The sequence below is a fragment of the Pseudonaja textilis genome, chromosome 1, assembly GCF_049901715.1.
Source record: "Pseudonaja textilis isolate UNSWEBS1 chromosome 1, rPseTex1.2, whole genome shotgun sequence".
NCBI lineage: Eukaryota > Metazoa > Chordata > Lepidosauria > Squamata > Elapidae > Pseudonaja > Pseudonaja textilis.
In genome coordinates this window covers 254,416,331-254,438,285 of record NC_141990.1, presented here as the reverse complement: position 1 = coordinate 254,438,285, position 21,955 = coordinate 254,416,331, and the positions used below count along the sequence as shown (strand labels likewise).

The following is a 21,955-nucleotide window of genomic DNA, read 5'->3' as shown; positions in this document are numbered from 1 at the left end:
GCTTTTATTCCTGTTTCATTTCAGCAAAGGTTATATAATGAGGGGATTGCTGCTTAAGTAAAAGGAAAAATGAAGTCTTTGTTAAATGCCTTAACAAAGAAAGAAGGTAAGCACCGAACACAAAGCACTTGATGCTGAAGAACTGCTATTTTCCCCCCTGCATGCTTAATGTGGTCTGCTAGTTACTATAATTATAGTAAGTTCCCTCTGTATTTTTTTCTAGAATTCCTTTATGTTAGGCTTCCTCCTTTTAGACAACTCATTATAAGAGCTTGGCTGTAAGTTGCTTGCTTTGGTATGTTTTTGAATTATTCCATGTGTTAAAAAATTATGTTGTTTCCTAATGCATGCTTTTAGTAAGTGTAAAGATTTCCTTAATATATTATTAAATGTTTGTGGAAGAACATTTTGGAGATTATGAAACATTTTGAATCCATTATAATCTTGATAATTATTTAGAAGGATGCTTTTTATATATCGTCATCTAAAACATTACAAGTATAACTGATTATGAAAAAGAAATGAATGTAAAAGTGGAAGCCAATCCTATATAACTTGTAGAATGTACACTTTTATTCTGTAAGTTTTCATATGCAATATTATTACAAAAATATAATATAAAAATATAAAGTTTATGTATGTATACAGATGGAAGATGGCTTGATGTTTTTATGTTTTGTTTGTTTATGTTTGTTTTTAAAAACCAATAAAAACTTTAAAAAAATAGTACATGTAGGTAGCAGATTGAAAATATCCATCCAGTTGTATTGTCCAAACTATACTGGGAAAAGGGAAGAAAACATAGTGAGTGGGAGAGGCTTGTTTGTGTCCTTAATTTTTCTTGTAATACTTATGATATGTGCATCGGTCATTTAAAAACTGTACCTATTTTAAACTTAATATTTAAAAGAAGGTTTTGTCAACATCGTGAAAATAATTCACAAAGTAATAAAATCTAATAATAATGCCATGTAGTGAGAAAAGAGGGGATGTGTTCTTAAAGAAAATTACTTGGTATATTATTTCTCATTAAATGTAGGAGTCTTACTGTGGATTTATAGTACAATTTAGGAGCAAAGTAAATCTGATTCCATAGATTAAATCTGTTTTATTCTTTTGTTGTTTGCTGTATAATTAAGCTGAGATCTGTACATGCTTTGAATCCTTGTTTGGAAGATGGAAGGAGGGAGGGAGGGGAAGAGAGGGAAGGAAAGGAAGAGACAGAGGAGAAGGGAGGCAGGGCTACTCCTCTTCTGATTTCCTGTTCCCCTCTGCAGCTTTCCAGGTCCCTACTCACAATGTTCTGGAAGATCACTCCAGAAGAGAAGATGACAATGGAGACCGCAGGCTGAAGCAGGGAATAGAGAAAATTGCTCTTCCTTCCCTTGTCCTTTAGCACCAACCAACATCCACATGAGTGCAGTCTGGTTCCAATTTGTTGAATTCAGCACTTCCACACTGTTTACACTATTTTCCTTTATTAGACCCTCTGAAGTAGGATGACTTTGATTCAGAAATGGTAAAACCAGTGCTTTTAGGTCCTGCAATTTCTTTAGCAACGTCCAATCATAGGGAAGAAGAAACACGCCAGTAATCTAGTCCTCACAAGCTGGGTTCATATAGAAGAAAGGGGGGATTTGACAAACCTTTTCTGTCACCCATTTTACCTCTTCTCATTTCTCTTCAATTACTGAAAAGGGAACAGCATCAAAGCTTTCAGGCTAGCATACCCCTTATATGACCTGGAGTGCTAGAACTGGGAAGAAGACTGAGAGCAAAGTTCTTTATATGAGGAAATGGAGTTACAAGACTTTCAACTGTAATGTTGCTGAGCTAGAAATGAATTAGCTTAGTTCTGAAGACTGCTGATGTTATAGACTGAGATCTGCAGCTACACTCAAGCTGACAAAACTCTTTATGTGGATGTTTCCTGAGTCAACATTTGTGTTTTGTTTTAAATGTTCTTGAATTCAGTCCAGAATATGTGAGGAAACTTCATTTAAGGAGGAATAAACATGGATGGTCTTTGAGCTAGTACATGTTCTGGAAGAATGCAAACCAAAATGCATAGGAAAGGCCATTTCCCTGTCATGAACTGAAATCGCTGTCTAGAAGGTGTTAAATGAAAAAAATAAAGCTATAATGATTTTGTTCTGAAGTGATGTAGGTCATTTTAGTTATTAAAAAGGTAAAATCTTTCACGAAGCATACTCAGTTTTGAGTGACTACATGGACATTCCTAATGTTCTTGGCATTAGTACAGTAATGGTTTGTCACTGTCTTTTTCCAGGATGTTTTTTAAGCTCTTCAATCTAGTCTCTCCTCCTATGAGCTGGTCATGTAAATGGTCATCTTCCATTTAGCTGCTAACCAGATCTCATCTTACATAGCTCTTTTAAAGATTGACCAAAGTCGGTTAGTTGCAGCCAAGGGCTATCATTTCTTGTTGCTACATGAGCAAAACATTGTTCCTGGCTATTTGAAAGAATTCAAGAAATTCAGTTAATGAATAAAATGATAATGTTTCTTAAAGAATGCATATTGATACCTGTAATCATCAATCATACCTGATCTACATTAACATACCTGATCTACATTAACCCATTAAACAATGGAAATAGAAAAGTGGTTACTTTTGTAAAAGTTAAGAAGTAGACATTAGGGCATCTGCAAATCGAACATGACCTAATTACTAAAAAAGGCTGAAAACAAGTACATAAAGTTTCCTGCAGGGGAGGCAAATGACATCATATGTTATGATGTCACAAAAAGACAAGACTTAATATTTATGTCAGATGTAAAGACATAATTACATAACAGCATCATGATAGACATGATATTTTTAAGTCTCTGAGGCTTGCCAGAAACATACTGATAACAAATTCACACTATTCTCTTAAGCTATAGGCAGAAGGGTGGCTTTTCTCTGTTCTACCAGATCCAACAGACATATTCTAGGTGTGTGGTTTTTTTTAATAGTATCATATTGCAGGACTGAAAAGGCATGTCTTCTGTGTCACAACACTTGGGTTATAGAACAGCCTTCCTGCCTGAGATTGGGAGGGGCTTTTCTCTTGTTTGAAGCCCGGTATATGTCTTGTCTGTTTTCGTGAAACAGAGCGAGGCTGCTTTTCTTTTCATATTGAATTATTTGAAATGGTTACAGGGTTTTTATATTGTTTTATATATATTATTTCCCCATCCAGAGTTAATGCATTTAAGTTGTGTGGTCATACATCTTAACTTCTGAAAGAAAGAAAGAATGCAAAGGGTTTTTTTTAAAAAAGAGATTTGCGTAGTTCTAGTATCACACAAGCATCATACAAAAGTAAGGAATAAAAAAAGCTTCATAATGATATAGTCCAATGCAGAACATACTGTAAACAGGAGCATTCAATAGTGCATTTTCCTCTTCTTTGTATTTCCCCCCAAACACTACTTCTTAGATATGATACTTTATATTTTCAGTTTTTAAAAATTCTATTTCTCTTTTATCTTCAAAACCCAGATTCTAAATATCTTGGTTTGCCTTGTTGTATAATATATTGTATGTAAGGGAGCTGTGCCTGCTTGACTTTGGTTGCTAAGCAAGGTGATGGTTAAGTGAGTCACACCCAATTTTATTATCTTTTTTGGCCACAGTTGTTAAGTAAATCACTGCAGTTGTTAGGTGAATCAGGTGATCATGGCTTTCCCCATTGACTTTGCTTGTTGAAAGCCGGCTGTGAAGATTGCAAATTGCAAAGGTGTGATCGCCAGGGCACTGCAACTATTATAAATACATGCTGGTCTCCAAGCATCCAAATTTTGATCATATAAGTCACATTTTTAGTGCTGTTGTAATTTCGAACTGTCCTTAAACGACAGATGTTAGTCTAGGAGTACTTCTGCTGTGAATGTACATAGTCAGTTTCCCCATTTCAGTATATTTTCCCATGTTGGCCTCCCAATCTTGTATCCACAGCAAGGAGAGCCAGAATGTTTAAATTGTTTAGTTGTTGGAGAGATTCTCGACCCCATAGAAATTCACCAAGTGATTTATTTATTTATTTTTAGAAAATTTATATTGGCGCCTATTCGCACCTAGCAACTCAAGGCGATTTACATGAATATAAAAACATCATATATAAAAAACAAAATGATGAAAATAATCAAATAATAAATTAATAGCCTCCCACACACCCCATCCCAGCAACAAAAAATCACACAAGCAATTTAATGGGCTCCATCCCGCTCTGGGTTCTCCAGGCCTGCTGGAAAAAACAGGTCTTCAGCTCCTTCCAGAAGAGTGTTAGATTTGGGGCCAGTCTAATCTCTGGTGGGAATGATGTTCCAGAGAGAGGGAGCCACCACAGAGAAGGCCCTTCTTCTGGATCTCACTAGATGTATCTCCCTAGGGGATAGGACCCAGAACATTCCTTGCCTCCCTGATCTAGTGGGTCAGATAGATGTGACCAGCAAGAGACGGTCCCTCAGATAACCTGGTCCCAAGCCATAAAAGGCTTTAAAGGTGACAACCAGCACCTTGAATTGCACCGGATTTGGGGCTAATTACTATCTTTCATTCTTACTGTAAGTTGTTTAGGGGCAAACTTAGCATGGTGTTGTATAAACTATTTCTTACTCTTGTGGGGAAGCAGTCATAATTCTAATATATAAATAAACCAACAATTTGATTCATAACCTCTACTAGCATTCAGCTGGGGAAATCACTCAAATTTAAAGTACAGACAGGTTTCAGATGTTGTTGTGTAGTACAGCAATATCCTACCTTTCTGGCTCTGTGGACCAGCAGCGGGGAGGGGGAAAGAGGAGATGGTTTTGCACATGCTGGTTGCACAAATGCAGCTTTGTGTGCTTGCACGCTAACCCACCAATTGTGTGACCTGGTTCCCAACACGCCGTGGCCTGGCAGCAGGCCACGAACTGGGGGTATAGCACATAGTTGAAGTACTTTCACACTGGGAAAGAAGAGATACAGTGGAGAAATGTCTGAAAAGACAAATGGACTTACATAAGTCTCTTTATAAATGTTGATCCTTATTTGTTTGGATTTTCAGTTTAAAAGTTTTATGTTTTTCAAACAATTTTTACAAGTATTCATACTTCTTGGGAAGTATTATGCTAACACAGTGTTTCATAGGATCTGGAAACAAGATTCAAGGGTTAATTCAAGGGTAATATTCTTTTATAACAACTTTTGAGATGCTTTCATTAATTTTTGTTCATGTCTTAATATTTGTGCTCTCTCTCTCTCTGTCCCTCCCTCTCTCTCTCTCTCTCTAAAAGATGATGACAATAAAATTGTTAAATGTGTATTTTGCATAAATGGAACTGAAGTTTCAAAGCTATTTCAGCCTAGCTTACAATCATTTGATCCATTTTTCTAAAAAAAGAATTTTCTTTTACCTTTTCATGTTGTATTTTTTAATATTTAACAATGATCTGAGTATTTATTTGAGGATTCCCTCCCCCCCAGATGATTCAGTGAGAATGAGTGAAGTTAACCAAAAATTCTTTAACAAGTGCCATAATAGATTCACCGGAGGAAATACATTTTTGGCTGTGTTAAAAAAGGGTCATAGCTTCTGTTGGTTCAGCAGATAACCAACATGTAGTTAGAAGAATTAGAATTCTTTTATTGGCCAAGTGTGATTGGACACACAAGGAATTTGTCTTGGTGCAAATGCTCTCAGTATACATAAAAGAAGATACATTTGTCAAGAGTCAAGAATAATAAGGTACAACACTTAATAATAGTCATAGGGTATGATAAGCAATCAAATCGTACTAGGAAACAATTGATATAAATTGTAAGGATAGTTCTGAAAAAGGTGAAAACTTTGCATGCTGGGTAGCCTCCTGAACATAGGCCATCATGCAAAGCCAATACATTTTATAATGATTGTTCTGTGGATAAAAACTTAGATCCCTTCCTCAAACAAGATTGCTGAAATCTCACGTGCACTGTTGTTTCTCCTGGTGCCGCGTGGATGCCACATGATTAACTTTCAGTACAGCTGCTGCTCCAGAGCAAATGCTATAATTAATCAGTTTTGGTGAGCTTGCCTGAAGAGACAGAGCAACTGGCACCCTAGTATCAAGGGAGCTTCATTTTGTCCTACCTCTTCTGGTATCTCCCATCAAGATCCCTTCATCACCTTCTCCCATTTTTAGAAGTGATCAGCAATGTGGCTTGGCTGTATTACCCATGTTACAGGATTACAGGGTAGTGCATTTTTGGAACCAATGTTTTTACTCCATTGGACAGCTGAACAAGTTTTCTATCCTCCCCTTATTCACCTCAGTCCAAGAGAACAGCAGTAAGTGCACTTGCTTGGCAGTATGAAATTGCGGTACAGGGTAATAAGGTGGCCTGTGCAGAGGTGACTTCAGTCTGAGAGCTTTATGTTAAGTTGACACTCCTGGATTTGCAGAAGCATCAGTAAATGAAAAGACCTGCTTGAGGATACTAGCATTTTTTTTTGTTCTTTTTAACCTCCTTCTCTTGAGGCGATATCTCTAGGGTGGAATCTCATATCTTATTCTGTGTTTCCTGTAACTGCAAAGCAAGTTAGCATAGCTCAAGGGCCAATTGTGGGTGAGAAAAATCTGTTGTTGTTTTCTGTCATAAATAAGTTATTTTGCAGGATGGCAAGCTGTCTACTCTTGCCGTACTATAACATTTACTTCTTTTTTAATGAAACTGTTCATACTACTCATTGTTCATTGTTTAGATATTTTATCTTCATTGCTGAGTTTTAACTTCCAATTCTTTATTCTTGAACAATAATTCTATACTCTTACAGTATTCTATCTATACAGATAGTTCTTGACTTAAAACCATTTGTTTAGTGATCATTTGAAATTACAAGAGTTTTACGACTGGTCTCTTCACACTTAATGTCTGTCTCAGCCTCCCCATTGTCATGTGATCAAAGTTCAAGCACATGGCAATTGGCATATATTTGCAACTGTTGCAGCCTTTCATTCGTTCCTTCCTTCCTTCCTTCCTCCCACCCTCTATCCCTCCCCCACTTCCTTTCTTTTTTATTGACTGCCCATCTTACCACAGGATAACTTTTTCAACTGGCTTTCAACAAGCAAAGTCAGTGGGGAAACTCAGATTCACTTAGTGACTATGTGATTCACTTAACTGTCGTGATTTGCTTAAGAACCATGGCAAAGAAGGATTTACAATTGGCCCTGACTCACTTAGCAACCGCCTTGCTTAGGAATGAAAATGCTGATCCCAGTTGTGATCTTAAGTCCAAGAGTACGAATAATGAGTACAAGATTGTACTAATCTCATTAAATCTGGTTCATTTTAAAAGTTTTCCAGCGGAAATTATTTTTAATTTGAATTGTCTAAATTCAAAATTGTCTACATACAGTTGCAAAGTTCATCTGAATAGGCAATCCACTTTTAATACAATATATGAATAATGATAGGGCAACTATATACCACTGAAATGTTTGCAGGGTATGATAAGTGATTTTAAAAGATGAATGCTTTTCTCTCTTTTATTGCAGTGCCATTCAAAGAGGCTCCCACTTACTCAAACAGACGACGGAAACCTCACAGCATTTTGGCCACACCTCGCCTCTTGCTTCGGTCTAATAGTGATAACAATTTGAACGTCAATCTTCCTGACTGGTCAGCCTCCCCTTTACCCTCTTCACACCGTAGCCTTTCGCCTCACCTATTCCAACAGATGCAGAATAATCCTAATGGAACTGTGAAAACTGTGGGAAGTTACACTTCATCTTCTCGGAGCCGCTCTCCATCATTAAATAGGCTTGGAGAGGATGCAAAGCACCAGCAGCAACGGCACATTAGGTAACTATACACTGTTGGCCCTATTAAAATGAGAATTTCACTCTTGAATTTCAGTCTCCTGTTATACCACCTCCTCTTGCCTTCTTTTTCCACACAAATATTTGTCATCCCTCCAAAGAATACAAATAAATACTTCCTCTGACCAACGCAGTATGATGGTTGGAATTCTAATGGAACATAGGATATGGATATTAACAATAGCTTGCAAGATTCTGGGAAGCTGTTATGGAGATAGCAAATGGTTCTTTTTGAATGTAAAGGATGAACAAGAATGAATTTGTAGCTGGTTTTCCAGACTAGCTCCCCTGGAAAATCTGATAGTCCGATACAGAGAGTTTGGGTTTAGCCCTTCTTCCACAAATTATGGATTTAGTATCTGTTCCCCTCACTGATATTATTGCTTCATGTGGAGACTCAGGAGACAGAAGGGACTTTGCTTTTTTGCAAATATGTGAATAAAGTTGCCCAAGTGAGGCTGCTTGTAAGTAGCATGTGACTTCCAAATTCTAAACTCTGTTATTAGGGATAATAAGTCTTGTTTGGGTGACATGTGTATTTAAGGGTTTCTGAAAAATGCACGCTATTTTTGTGGGTCTCAATTTGTGGTATAATTTCAAAAATAAGGCGGAAATGAGATTTCATTATCTAGAATTGTTTCTATCTGCAGTTTTTCTGTTTTTCTTGAAAGCATTATAATTGGTAGAAATGGGAGATAACTATGATTTTATAGCATATAGATGAACTTTGGAACTGACTTTGGCTCACAGTGTTGCTGGCTTATAAGGACTCACATATGCAGCCTCATTGTTCAGGTTCCAGGATAGAGCCATTAGCATATTCTGATGTCCTCACAGCAGGGCATCCATGTCTGAGTCAGCCTGGTAGGTAGTCAGATAGAGATGGCCCAGCATGAAAATTAATATTCTAGTATGCATGAAGGAAGCCTTCAAAGTGAGTGGACTGCAGGGATCCAATTGGTCTGCTGTTGGATCACATCCTTTTGTCTGATCGGGAGGTTCTGGACTTCTATGAATTGTTTTGCAATGGCTACCAGAAGGACTGGATGTTTCATTTACTAGCCTGTTGTTCTTGTGGTGGGGGGGGAGGAGTTATTTATGCTATACCCATTTTGTGGAATATTGACCACAAATCGAATGGCTTCTAACAAGCTTGAGCAGTGAGTTGGACTAGAAGACCTCCAAGGTCTCTTTCCAACTCTGTTATTCTGCTAAACTAATCAATAAATTGCAAAATGATGGGTGTGGCTTTGTTGTAAAAGGAGATGCAGTTCTTTTAACAGGAATAGGTAAATTGAGGGAAGAAAATGAAGAATTATGTCAGCGGAGAAGACACTTGAGTTAGCAACAGGCAACTTTCTCTCCCAATGCAAGTAAAAGGAAGAAGGAAGGACCTTGGTGGAGACTTGGCACATGCTGCTTGTAGCAGCAGAAGACGTTGCCTCTGTCTTATCCAGGCAGAAGGTGGGCTGCAAAACAGTAACAAAAATATCCTTTCATGCTGGTGAGCACCCAAAATAACTGATAGCTGCACTACACCATGCTGCGTTATTTTTTATGCAGGCAGCAATATTACCAGTCTAATTCTTGAAATGTGGTAAAAGGTTGGCTGCAGGGGGCAGCAATTTTTAAGGAACACACTTCCCTTCCATCTGAAGGAGGAGAAGAAAGCAGATCAATGTAGCTTCTTTAAGTTCAGTAAATGTCACAAAAGAAAGCCAATGTTACAGAAATTCATGGTGCTTTCAGTGCAAAAAATAATAATACTGCCATTAACTGACTTTTCTCCTTAAAAATCTATCTGAAGTTTTTTTTTTAATGTCTAAACTGCTAGATAGGTAGCAGATAAGGCTGCATGATTTTATGCTGTTAATTGGGAGCAAATTGTTTGTTTAAAAGATAAGCTATTCTATAAGAGTGTTAAAAGATGAAATAAAACCATTCTGTTCTGCTGTCTTTCAGTGCCAATTATAATCCCAGTGTCAACAAGGACATCATATCTGCTTTGGATTATCAGGGTCATAAACGCAAACTATATAGTGCTGTACCTGGAAGAGTATTTATCGTTGTGAAGCCATATCAACCTCAAGGAGAAGGGGAAATTCATTTGCATAAAGGTGACAGGGTAAAAGGTCAGTTTCTTTTCTTTTCAGCAATTTGTGGATAGTCATGTATAAATTTTTGAAGCAGGCAACTGAACATAAAAGTCCAATCCCCATATAAAATATTCCAAACATCTGGATTTTTAGTTTATAGTTATTAAGTAAATGGGCAGATAAAAGACAGTTGATGTTTTCTTCTCCGGTCTTCAAAGAGTAGACAGGATTGCAAGATAAGATCTTCAAAATTATTACACTTGATTATTGATGTTGAAATTGATTTTATCCTGATAGTGATCACTCCTCTCTTATTGCAAGATTATCTTATGATGTGCTTGTATCTAGGCAGAATATACCCATGCATATGAAATAGTCTTGGAGAGGAGCAGTGAGTGTGAGGAAGTTACTTCCCAATCTTTTAGTTTGCTGTAGCTTCCCATCTTAGACAGCACATTCGACCTGCAAAGGATAAGAGAGAAATACTACTTTTCCACAACAGATCAGCATTATCCTAGAACTTTTAATGAATAAAACAAACTATACCAGAAATAGGTATTAAAATCAAATTTCTGGCTTGATCATGAATACATTGCAGCCAAGGTTAAATTGATCAAAACCTGCATGACCTTTGCATGTAATAATATACAGCATCTGCAAGAGACAGAAGAAATATACAGTAATATGGTCCTAAAGTAGGAAATTAGCTCAATCAATTAAAGATAAAAACTGCTTCTAGGCCAAAGACTAATTTCATCAAGACTTGGTTGACAACTTCAGGATTTTATCAAGTGAGGCTAAATAAATAAATAATCCAAACCATCGAACTGTAAAATTATGTAAGGTTTGAACAGGAGTCTTAGGAGTTAGGAGATCTTATGATCCAATCCTTTTCCCACTGCAATAATCCACTATTATAGAGTCTCTGACAACTGGCCTCCATCAAATGATAGTCCAACATCTGGAGAAGAGTCTGTTCAATCATTAAACAGCTCTTGTTGCATGGAGACTTTTTTGTTGCTGTTCAACCAAAGTCTGTTTCCTAGAAATTTTATCCTATTGTTTCTCATGCCGTCTTTTCTAAATTTCTGAATAATTTTGTCCTGTCTTCCGCTTTTAATAATGCTTGAAGGTAGATGTCGTATCTCACTTCTGTCTTTTCTACTTCAGGCTTAACATACTTGGAACCACCTTATTTTTCTTCTACATTTTCTCCTCCAGTCCTTTATCACAACTGTCAGTTTGGGATATAAGTTTATATGATCAGTTTTATCTGTTTCCAAGGGTTTATGGTATAGAATTAGGAGATGAATGATATATACCATGTTATTTGCTTTTCAGAGTAATACAGCTCCTAATGATTGTTAATATTTGCATTAAGGAATCTTGGTCATGCTGATGAAAAGATTAGTCCACAAATAGGACATCATTTTCTATTTTTATGAAAATTATATTAACTAAATGCTAATTAAGTAAGAACATTCAAGATTCATTAATGCTGAATCAACCTATCCATTCTTTTAATTAAATATTTTCTTGATAAGAAAACACCCTCAAAATATTGGGGACAGAGGGATGTTTACAAAGGAGGAGATATGGTCAAGGTGTCACAAAGAACAGCATTGTTGAGTAAACACTTAATGTACCGACTTGAGTAATAGTATGCCACCCAGAGTAATTTCTTGTGAGATGGGGAGCCATATAACTTGGATAGTTAGATGACAGACAGACAGACAGACAGACAGACAGACAGACAGACAGACAGACAGACAGACAGACAGACAGACAGAAAGAAAGAAAGAAAGAAAGAAAGAAAGAAAGAAAGAAAGAAAGAAAGACAACCTTGCCCCTCTATTTATTACTATAGTTATTAGAGTTTACTTTAATAATTTTAGTAGCAGATAGAGGGGCAGGACTATATTAATAATGAAACGTTTACTTGAAGCTGCTTGCTAACAGATGGATTAACTGATATGTTCTGTTATAACCAACATAACACAAAAATGTGCTCAGACCATCATGGTTTCCATTTGTTGCTGCAAGAGCAAGCCGAAAAATATGCTTTCTCATTTAGTAATCACAATACCAGAAAAGTATCAATGATTCCCAAAGAATCAGTAGTAGCTAATATAATCTTTTCCATCTGTCATCCCCCATATACTATATGTTTCACTAGTATGTCAATCCATAACTATAATGGGTAACATTATTGGTGTATGATGAGAATTGCATTCTAATAAATCACCAGATTTGGAAAAATAGGAAAAAAATTGAAAAGCACAGCACAACGTTGCCCCTGCACCCTTTTCTTTTTGTTTTCTACCCTGTTTCTCCAACAATACGGCCTTCCCCAATAGGAAGTCCCAGCATGTTTTATAGGCATGAAATGAAATTAAGCCCCTCCCCCAAATTAAGGCCTATATTAAAACATGTGAAATGGGGGGGAAATGGCAGGGGGGCTTGCTATTAGGAAGTACTTTTGTTGCACACCCGGATATGGTGCTGCCTGCGTTGACCCTGATACAAAGTGCCCCACAAACGCCGAGATCAACATCTAAGCCGTCGCCGCCCGCCTGCCCAAAGATGCAAGGGAGGGGGAATTAAGTCACCCGCAAAAAGATGGCCTAGCCATTTTTTCGGGGCTCAAAAAAAAAAAAAAGACCTGGCCTTATTATATGAGAAACACGGTATAATTCCTGACAGTAAGGAAAAGACATGAGAAACAATTATAGTGAATGCAATGCTTTCAATCTTTTCTCAAGGGTATGATGATAAAACTTTAACTAGGATTTTGGCTTCGCAACTGACAGCAACTGCCTGATGTATCCAACACGTAATTTGTTCTGGATTTTGCTCTAATGGAGAAAGCTAATGGCTACAAATTCATACTCCAGCTACCATTCCCTGAAAAATGGTGCATTAGTCTTAAAGAAATTTTCCAGCCATTATGATTAAAAAAAACCTCTGCAGAGAAAAGAAAGAGGTGGGAGGTCCCAGTGTAAATGCTGGATTCTCTTAATAAAATCATTCAGATAAATCTTAAATTTAAAGTTAAGGATCTAAACTCAAGATCATTTTCCCGATCTTCCCACCTTTGCCAACTCTTTGCTGTTATAGCTTCATAAGCCACTATATTACTTCATGTTCCTTATATTATATTCCCAAAGTACTTTTGGTCCCTCAAAAGAGTCTACTAGTTGTCGACTTACAACTATAATGGAGCCTGCCAATATAGTCAGAAGTCATTTCAGTTGTTAAGTAAGAAGCCCGTGTGATCACCTCACTCAATGACCACTGTCCTGGCCCTCTAAGATGCAATTACTAAGTGACCATGTGCATTAGATTTAAATTAGATTTTTCACTGATCAATACACAACTCTATATTCTACAATTTTTAGTAGAGATTGTATCCAGTGATACAATCTACAAATATAGCTGTTACCTACAATTCTACAATTTTTAGCAGAGATTGTATCTTTACCCATGCCAGCACTTGTCCTGTAGTATCTTAATCTGCTTCATTATATATTCCTGGCTGTGTATAGTACTATATTAAATATAGTCTTCATAAAGTCAAATTTGAATTCCAATGTCTTCACTGACATTTCCATGTAGTTTTCTTGGCAACAATGCAGAATTAGTTTTCTATTGCCTTCTTTCATTCCATGCAAACATATTTGCTAAGTGTTTATAGCATATACATACATTCTGTTTCCTGTCTTAGATTGAAATCCTATCTAGGACATGAGAGAATATCTTTGGCCATCCAAGTTTCAGCACATACCAGAATGATGGAAAATTGCAATTTGCCTTGCCATAGTTTGGAACCCAGTTTATTAATTCAGATAATAGATTACTTCACCATTTGTTTGATTTAAACAGATTGTACTGATGCCATTGGAAATCACTTAAAATTTCTACAGTGTTTTAAGCTTATCCTAAGTAAATGAAATTTAATCAATTTTTTGTGAGAAATAGTGACTAAAATTATGTGTAACATGCAGTACTGTGTATTCCCCTAGAAACCATAATATTTCATAATGATATAAGCAATGACTTATAAAAGAGGAGCCAAGGAAATACAGATGTATAAATATTTATACATTTATAGATGTATTTGTTTATTCTTTTATGTCTGTTTTAGCAGTTTATATGATGAGTCTTCAGGCAGGAAACCTGCAAAGTGTCAGGATTAGGAGATTTTCAATAAATGAGATTTAAGATTTGTTTAAGATTTGTTTAGTTTATTGTTATAAATTTTTTATCAAATTCATATAGTGTCCTAATCCATAGGGATTGTTATCAATTAACAGCTATAAGAACCAGCATACATTATAATAATTTAAATGCCTATGATAAGCAAGATAATTAAATTCAAAATAAAAAAAAATAGAACAATGTATATATAAAAATCTATACATTGTCATCTTACTCTCCAGATATTGTCTGGAAGAGCTTAAAAGGCAATCAAAGAGAGATCTACTGCTAAAGCTTGACCAGGTAGTCGGTGAAACCATCTGTCAGTTCACTCAAAAGCTCCACTAAATACCTGTTGGCGATAGTTAGTATTGTCTGAGCCAGGAACTGATCTGACTTGAACAAAGCGCTAGATATCATACCCTCCATGTCCAAGTAAGAAGACAGGTATTTCTAGGCAAAAGGCAAGGTCCAGCATCTGTCCTGCTGCTTGGATGTGCCAGGACAGAAATTACCTGGAAGAGACAGATGGTTGTCATGGAGGCCACAAACTCCTGAGCAAAACATCCAATTTATATTCTGTTCCAACCATACCAATATTCTAAATCAGCATTCAAAAAAATAACACTTATTAGCATTCTTTTTTTCTTAAAAAGTTATAGAACAGGAATAAAGGAATTAGTGATGGAGGTGAATATACTGTGGTATTGATATTTGGTATATGTAGCACTTTCTCCTCTTATGTTCTTACAATATGCCAATGAGGTAGTTTCCTAGTTTCTTGTCTGACAGTTTTCTATCTCCCAGTGTATCGTATTCTCAATGGTATTGCATGATACCATATTATAAATTAATGGGGCCAGGTCAGAGCAGGACCACACTAATTAATATCCATTTATTATGCTGGAATGTGATTTGTGCAGTTATAGTTTAACATCTCTGGAAATACAAGGCTAGATAAGCCTAAATCATGCATCAAAAGATTTGGAGGGTAGACATTGTTCCAAGAAAGCTGAAACTGGGTCAAGTTCAGGTAAAGATTTAAAAATACATATGAATTACTGCATTAACAAACTATTAGGTAATCTAGTTAAATATATCTCTTTACTTGGAGCCATTAGTCATATCAAGTGACATCATTTCTGTCTAACACCGATGACACAAAGAAATCCACAGCTGATAAAAATAAATTTGATATTTGGTGGGAGTGTTTTTCCCACCAAAGCAGTGCCAGTGATCAAGGTGGAGTCTTAGACAATGTCAAACTCAGACATTGTTACAATTTAACATTTATTGCTTTTTTCCATTGCTATGTTAAATTAACAATAATATCAATACAAACCAACTTATGCGGCGTGGTAGCGCAATGGTTATAATGCAGTATTTCAGGCTACTTCAGACAATTGCCAGAAGTTCAATTCTCACCAGCTCAGGATTGACTCAGACTTCCATCTTTCCAAGATTGGTAAAATGAGGACCCAGATTGTTGGGGACAATATGCTGAACTCTGTAAATTGCTTAGAGAGGGCTGTAAAGCACTATAAAGTGGTATATAAGCCTAAGTGCTATTGCTAAGCTTAATCTACAACCTTAAATATCTTTTTTGAGATAAATGTGATTCATAGTAAGCTACTGGGGTGAAACAATAGACAGCTGAACCTTGATTATTAAAGAAAAAGTTCACAATCAGCTTTAAAATTGACAGTAAATATATTGGTGGATAACTATTGTCTTTAAGCATCAATTAATAAATTAACAAGAAAGACATTAAAGACTGGCACTTGGTGGCATGTTAATGAAGGTCCCGAGAAAGATATGATGTTTCTATACCAAAAACGGTCAGAATTGGCATTTTTTTTAAATGATGACTTTTTAATGATCTATTAATATGGAAGTAAGAATTGGACTTTGGAAAAGTAAATCTTCAAGATAAGACTCTATGGCGGACTAGATGTCCCTGAAGGAGTGGAGACAGCATTGCAGTGAAGTTCAGCAGTCATATGGTGAATTCTGGCCACCACTATCTTTCCAGATAAAAAAGAGATTGTGAGATTGCCCATTTGCACTCCAGACTGCTGCGGGAAATGAGGTTTTCATGATTGACTCATGAATTGAACTGCTGGGAGTTGAAGATTTTCAATCAAGTTCACAGCTTTAATGTAGCCATGTATTGAAAGATGAGGTTGGCATTGGGAAATGAGGAAGTGATATGTTGCCTAGGAACAATTAATCAAGAAAAGGGGAAGTCTCAAGGACTTAATGGTTGGAGAAAAATCTTTGGAAGATCCCATCCTAATGGATTAGATCAGTGGTTCCCAAAGTGGGCGGTACTGCCCCTTGGGGGGCAGTGGGATGCCTTAGGGGACACTAAGAGGCAAGGGGGCCAGCAGGGGGGTGCTAAGAGGCAGCAGGGGGGCATTCGAGGCCCTGCAGGGTCACCCCCTTGACTGTTGCACTGCTCTGGAGCTGGCGCCTCGAATGCGGCAGCTCCGATGCACCGCATTGTAATGGGCTCCAGGAGGAGGAGGAGAGGATGCAGTAAAGTGCACTAAATTTGAGTGTGCTGCACAGGTGCTGCAAGAGCAGTGAACCGCCATGGAGCCAGCTGTGGTGGGGCCTGGAGGCTGTGCACGAGAGGAGAAGGAGGGGAGAGGGAGGAAGGAAGCCTCCGCCATGGCTTGCGCTCATTCCTCAGCCAACCTGGATTTCCAAAAACTCGCCAACAAGAAAGAAAAGAAGCTTCTCACTTTCTCAGAAAGTCCTGCGTGCTCTACTCAGGGCTCTTCGCTATCCTTTTTTCTTCCTTCCTTTTGGAAATCCAGGCTAACTGAGGAACAAGCGGAAGCCGCGGTGCAGGCTTCCCTCCTCCCCCTCCTCCTCCTCTCGTTCTTCAGGCAGCTCAGATTTCCAAAAGGAAGAAAGAAAAGGGGATAGCGAAGAGCCCCAAGGAGAGCACGAAGGGCTTTCCGAGAGAGTGAGAAGAGACACATACAGGGAGCAAGAGAGAGCGAGATACACACAGAGAGAGAGAGAGATACAAAGGGAGAGAGAGAGATTTGGCTCAGTTCAGCTCTGTCTGCTCCCCTCTCTCTGTCTTTGCCCAGTTTTGCAAGGAAAGTAGAGCAAAGCCAGTCTGGGAGGGAGTGGGAGAGAGAGACCTGATGCATCAGATTGAAATGAGGCCTAGCTTAGACTGAGGCCCTTTTCCACATTGAAAATCTTTGCCAACACATTGAAACATCTTTGGCTTCTATTAAAGGTTTTATGGACGAAACATGGTCAAGACTATCAGGAAGCTCTCACATTTTGTTGAGGCTTTAAACAGGATCCATTGGACCAGATCTCCACACTAAAAATTACTTTCCCCCAATGTTTTAAAGTGCCAATTCTGAAGAAGGCAAAACCAAAATGTACTGCTAAATTACAAGGAGAACACACAAACACACACACTCACACTCCCTTTTAACCCTGCTGGAGCAGGTGATTGGACTAGAATAGATACCTCATTATCTTTCTCCTGCCTCCCTACCTCCTTATTTATTTCTTTTTCTTTCTGTCCCTTCCTTCCATCTCCCCCGTCTTCATCTGTCCTTTTTTCTTTCTTTCCCTTTTTCTTTTCTTCCTTCTCTTTTTCTCTCTCTCTTTCTTTTCTCTCTCTCTCTTTCCCTCTCTCAGGCTCACCCCATTGACTTGGTGCACTGCTTTGCTCGGACTTGCTTGGGCAAGTCCTTCCGGTGCAGTGGGCTCAATGGGGTAGACCTGCGGGCCTGGCACCTAAAAGACAGCAGTGGTGGCATGTTTGAAATGTTGAGCAAAGCCAGAGGTTGGTAATTTTTGCTGCAAAGAATAACAAAAGCTTCTGGGTTGTGCACAAGAAGGGACACACATGTCAAGGCAATTCAGCAACATAAAATAAAGAAATAAAAATAAATCAAATCAACAAGAATCAGCAAAGCATCTCTGATTAGATTTTATTCACTGCTAGAATCTAATCAGAGATGCTTTGCCGATTCCAGTCTAATGACCTGCTCCAGCAGGGTTAGAAGGGAGTGTGTGTGTGTATGTGCGTGCGTGCATGGCTGTCAAAACTCCAAAAACAGGTCAGGTAGCTCTGGGGAGGCCAGTCATAAATTAGAACACTTTTCTAAACACCTAGCCATTAAGTGAGGACCACTTGTATTTGGTTTGCCAGTCACCTGGCCACACCCACCCAGACACATGACCATCAAACCACACATATCCGGTCATGTGACCAGCAAGCCACGCCCAGCCAGCAAGCCACACCAGCTAGCCAGTCACATGTCCAGCAAGCCACGCCCTCAAATTAGGCCACACCCACAGAAATTTAAATCCTACCCCTGGGTGGGGGGCACCGAGGATGAGTTTATAGCACAAAGGGGGCAGTGGACTGAAAAAGTTTGGGAACCACTGGATTAGATAGTTAAACATGGGGGTGATGGTAATAGTGAGTCTTTAGACTTGAAACATTCTATTAATGTACCCTTACAATAAATATAAATAAATTACAAAAAATCTAGTTCACCTAGTCATGTTTCTTGTCTGGTTTAGCTGAGAGAGTTGACATTGATATGGACAAAAGTTTCACAAAAACTCACTTTCTTAACCTTTTTCAAATGTACTGGTAATTAATTTATAGCTAAATAGAGATATTTTGGCTGGCAGGATAAGAGAATTGCACATAATGGGTCAATAAACTTTTTTGGACTAAAAAGGAAAAGAGGATTTTAATATCTTCAAAGTTCTTACAGTTCAACAAGAAAGTTCAAAACACATAAAAGGAATAATTATTTTGAAAAGTAATTTTGTGATGGAAGTGCTGTTGAGGAAATTGGAATTAAAATACACAAATGAACTGGACTTTCATGGGAATATTCTTTTTACTATTAAAGAATCAGACAATTAATGCATTATACAAAGGTAATATGAATGAGGCACTGAAGCTGATTATAACTAGAGATTGTGATTTGAAACAAAAATATTAAGGGCACTGGAAGACATGATAGAAAAAAATAAAAGTTTTGCTTTTTATTCTTTTCCTTGCAACTGAGACACTTTCACTTTGAATAACAATGTTAGAATGGCAACCATCAGAAAAGCAGCAAATACAGGAGAGGAATGAAGGGTTGCTAGAACAATTTGCAAAGAGAAGAATTACACCATCAGGATTTACTTCATAAAAAGTTTAAGAAATTGTGCACTAAATTATCTAAATAACTTGATACTAAATTGACTAAATCACTGGATACTATACTGAAAGTTTTTAAAAAATGGATGAAAGATGTAAAGATGAAAGAGGATAAGAAAGGGGAAGTTAAGAAAAAAAATCTCTGTAAAGCAAATGTCTAGAGATATGAGCAAATTAATGATAAAGTGAAAATTTTGGAGAGTAAAAAGTGTAATATATTAGTGAATGATATATTAATCTGAATGTTATATATTATTTAATATTTATTATGTATTTTGACATTTAATAACATGTAAGATTTATTAAACATATTAACATTAAATGTACTTAGCTAGAATACATTCCCTGTGCAAGGGAATGTGCTTTCTGAGGAAGAATTGAGAGAGAAACATTACTATATTCCAAACAGATTCACACAAGGCAAGGGAGTAATTATTAAGATCTGTCAAGTGTCTTTAAAAAGAATCCTTAGTAATGTTTTTGTAGCTGTCAGTTTTACAGTGCCCACATTTAAAGAGTAATGTCCATGTGCACTTTTAGTCTTTTAAGAACATTTTTCTCTAGCAGTGAAGATTTTTATAGAATTCAAAAATGTGCTCTATACTGATTGTGGGTTGTATGAACATGGCTTTTCAACTAAAGCTGTTAGTCATTGGCACAAGTGCCTTTCCTTTGAATAAAATTAAGTGGTATCATTTCCAACCCAGTTTATAAAAGGCTTAACTTGCAATTCATGTCACACTTACTTTGCAGCAGTATCTTCGAAGTCTCACTGAATTTTCAAAGACTAATTTTCTGGAATTTCTGATAACCCATTTTAAGATTCACTGAAGGAACTTCTGCTAATTGTGTGAAAAATGCTTTGTAAGGCACCTTTTATATTAGATTATTTAGTTTACTTTTAAATATGTTTTAAATTCCTTAATCCTTTATCAAGACATGTTTTATTAGCACAGTATGAATACTGTATGTAAATACTTATATTATATTGCATTTTTATTTATACTTGAGCATAAAATCATTTGTATAAATTAATTATTGATGGTGTCCTTAGTTTATTGCAAAAATTATTACAAGTACACCTCAAATATTACTGATGAGAAATCCCATGAAATGTTTGCATTATTTGAATCCGCACTATACAGAGTGATATTTCTATGGGAAATAGGGTAATTAGTTCCACAGAAATAGGCAATGAAAAACTTTAAACATAATTTTCATATGTTTATTAATGAAATATAACAAAAGTTTAAAAGAATATATATAAAATTTAACTTTTTAGCAAATTGCAGAGTGGTTATAGAAAGCAAAATAGAAACAAAAAAAATCTAAGTATAATTCTTAAAAGTAAGCTTACTGTACACTGACAAAAACTTCTTTATCACCTAATTCAGGATGTGCTAATAAGATCATTATGTAGTCTACATCCTGCAGTTAACTTTATGTGGCTTTGGTGATTTTTCATTGCAGTATAATGGATTATGACCAACAATACTATTGACAAATATTTAAAATAAGTAAATAACGTGAACAAAGGACAAGCTGGAAGATAAACCCACATCCAAACTATACCTGTTATCTCATTCATTCTGTTACCATTCTTCAAAATGAGATTCTTCTTTTTTGAGCTTACCTCAAATAGAACCTTCCTTTTCCCATTCTGCTTACATGACAACCAATGTCTAAAACCACAACTGCACATATAGTAACTTAAACGCAATCTAGCAATATCAGAACTTGGGCTTATATTAAACATGACCAAATATCAATTTATAATTTGCACTAAATAGAATATTGCTCTATTTGAAACCACATTAAGCGCAACCTACCTATTTAAGTTTGGGGGTTAATATTTAAACCTGTACATTAAACAACAAAAAATGAACTATATTTTCCTATTTTATTTCTAGTTTTGAACATCGGCGAGGGTGGATTCTGGGAAGGCAGTATTCGGGGACATATCGGATGGTTTCCTGCAGAATGCGTTGAGGAAGTGCAATATAAGCCAAATGAAAGTAAACCAGGTGAGTTGGTGCAACAGTTTTTCATAAGGAAGTACATGAGTGTTTGCTGAACTAGAAATTACTCTAAAAAAAGAGTTATAGGTTTTTTTTAAACTGTAGATTTATGTTATGATGCAGATATTTCTTTAGAAGTATGTGAAATCAGTAAAAAAAACAACTTAAATGTATATACAATTTGATGTTTTGCTTAAAAATAATTGAAGATGATTTTTTAAAAAATATTCAATTTTTTTGGTTGAATATGCATTTAAATCTGATGAGCAATGAGATGACCTCCAAATGCATTGAGCACGTTCTAGAATTGGCCAAGATATATGGATGGCATCAGTCTGCCAAATTCTCGCTTATGCCTTTAATGCCTATTTTAGTCCCACCTCATTTTAATCAAGACAAGAATAATGTCACATTAAGAAGTTTCTCTTTCATTATGTTCACTTATTTAAGATGAGACTGAAACCAAGGAATAAGTTGAGGTTTACCTATACAAGGCGTAACTATTTCCCCACCAGAAAAAAATATTCTAAAGGTTTGAATAATAAAGTTCTTTCTCTTGGCTGAAACAGCCTTGCACTTTA

At 36.7% G+C, this 21,955-nt stretch overlaps 1 protein-coding gene across 9 annotated transcripts in view; it reads left to right on the top strand.

The window, feature by feature from the left end:
• SHANK2 (SH3 and multiple ankyrin repeat domains 2) overlaps positions 1-21,955 on the top strand; it is a 358,512-nt gene that overhangs the window by 128,710 nt on the left and 207,847 nt on the right. For all 9 annotated transcript variants that reach the window (XM_087921306.1, XM_026706776.2, XM_087921302.1 and 6 more), the window contains 3 exons: positions 7,534-7,840; positions 9,820-9,989; positions 21,267-21,380. In XM_087921306.1, coding sequence (XP_087777432.1) covers positions 7,534-7,840; positions 9,820-9,989; positions 21,267-21,380 — 591 coding nt within the window. The remainder of the gene's footprint in view (positions 1-7,533; positions 7,841-9,819; positions 9,990-21,266; positions 21,381-21,955) is intronic.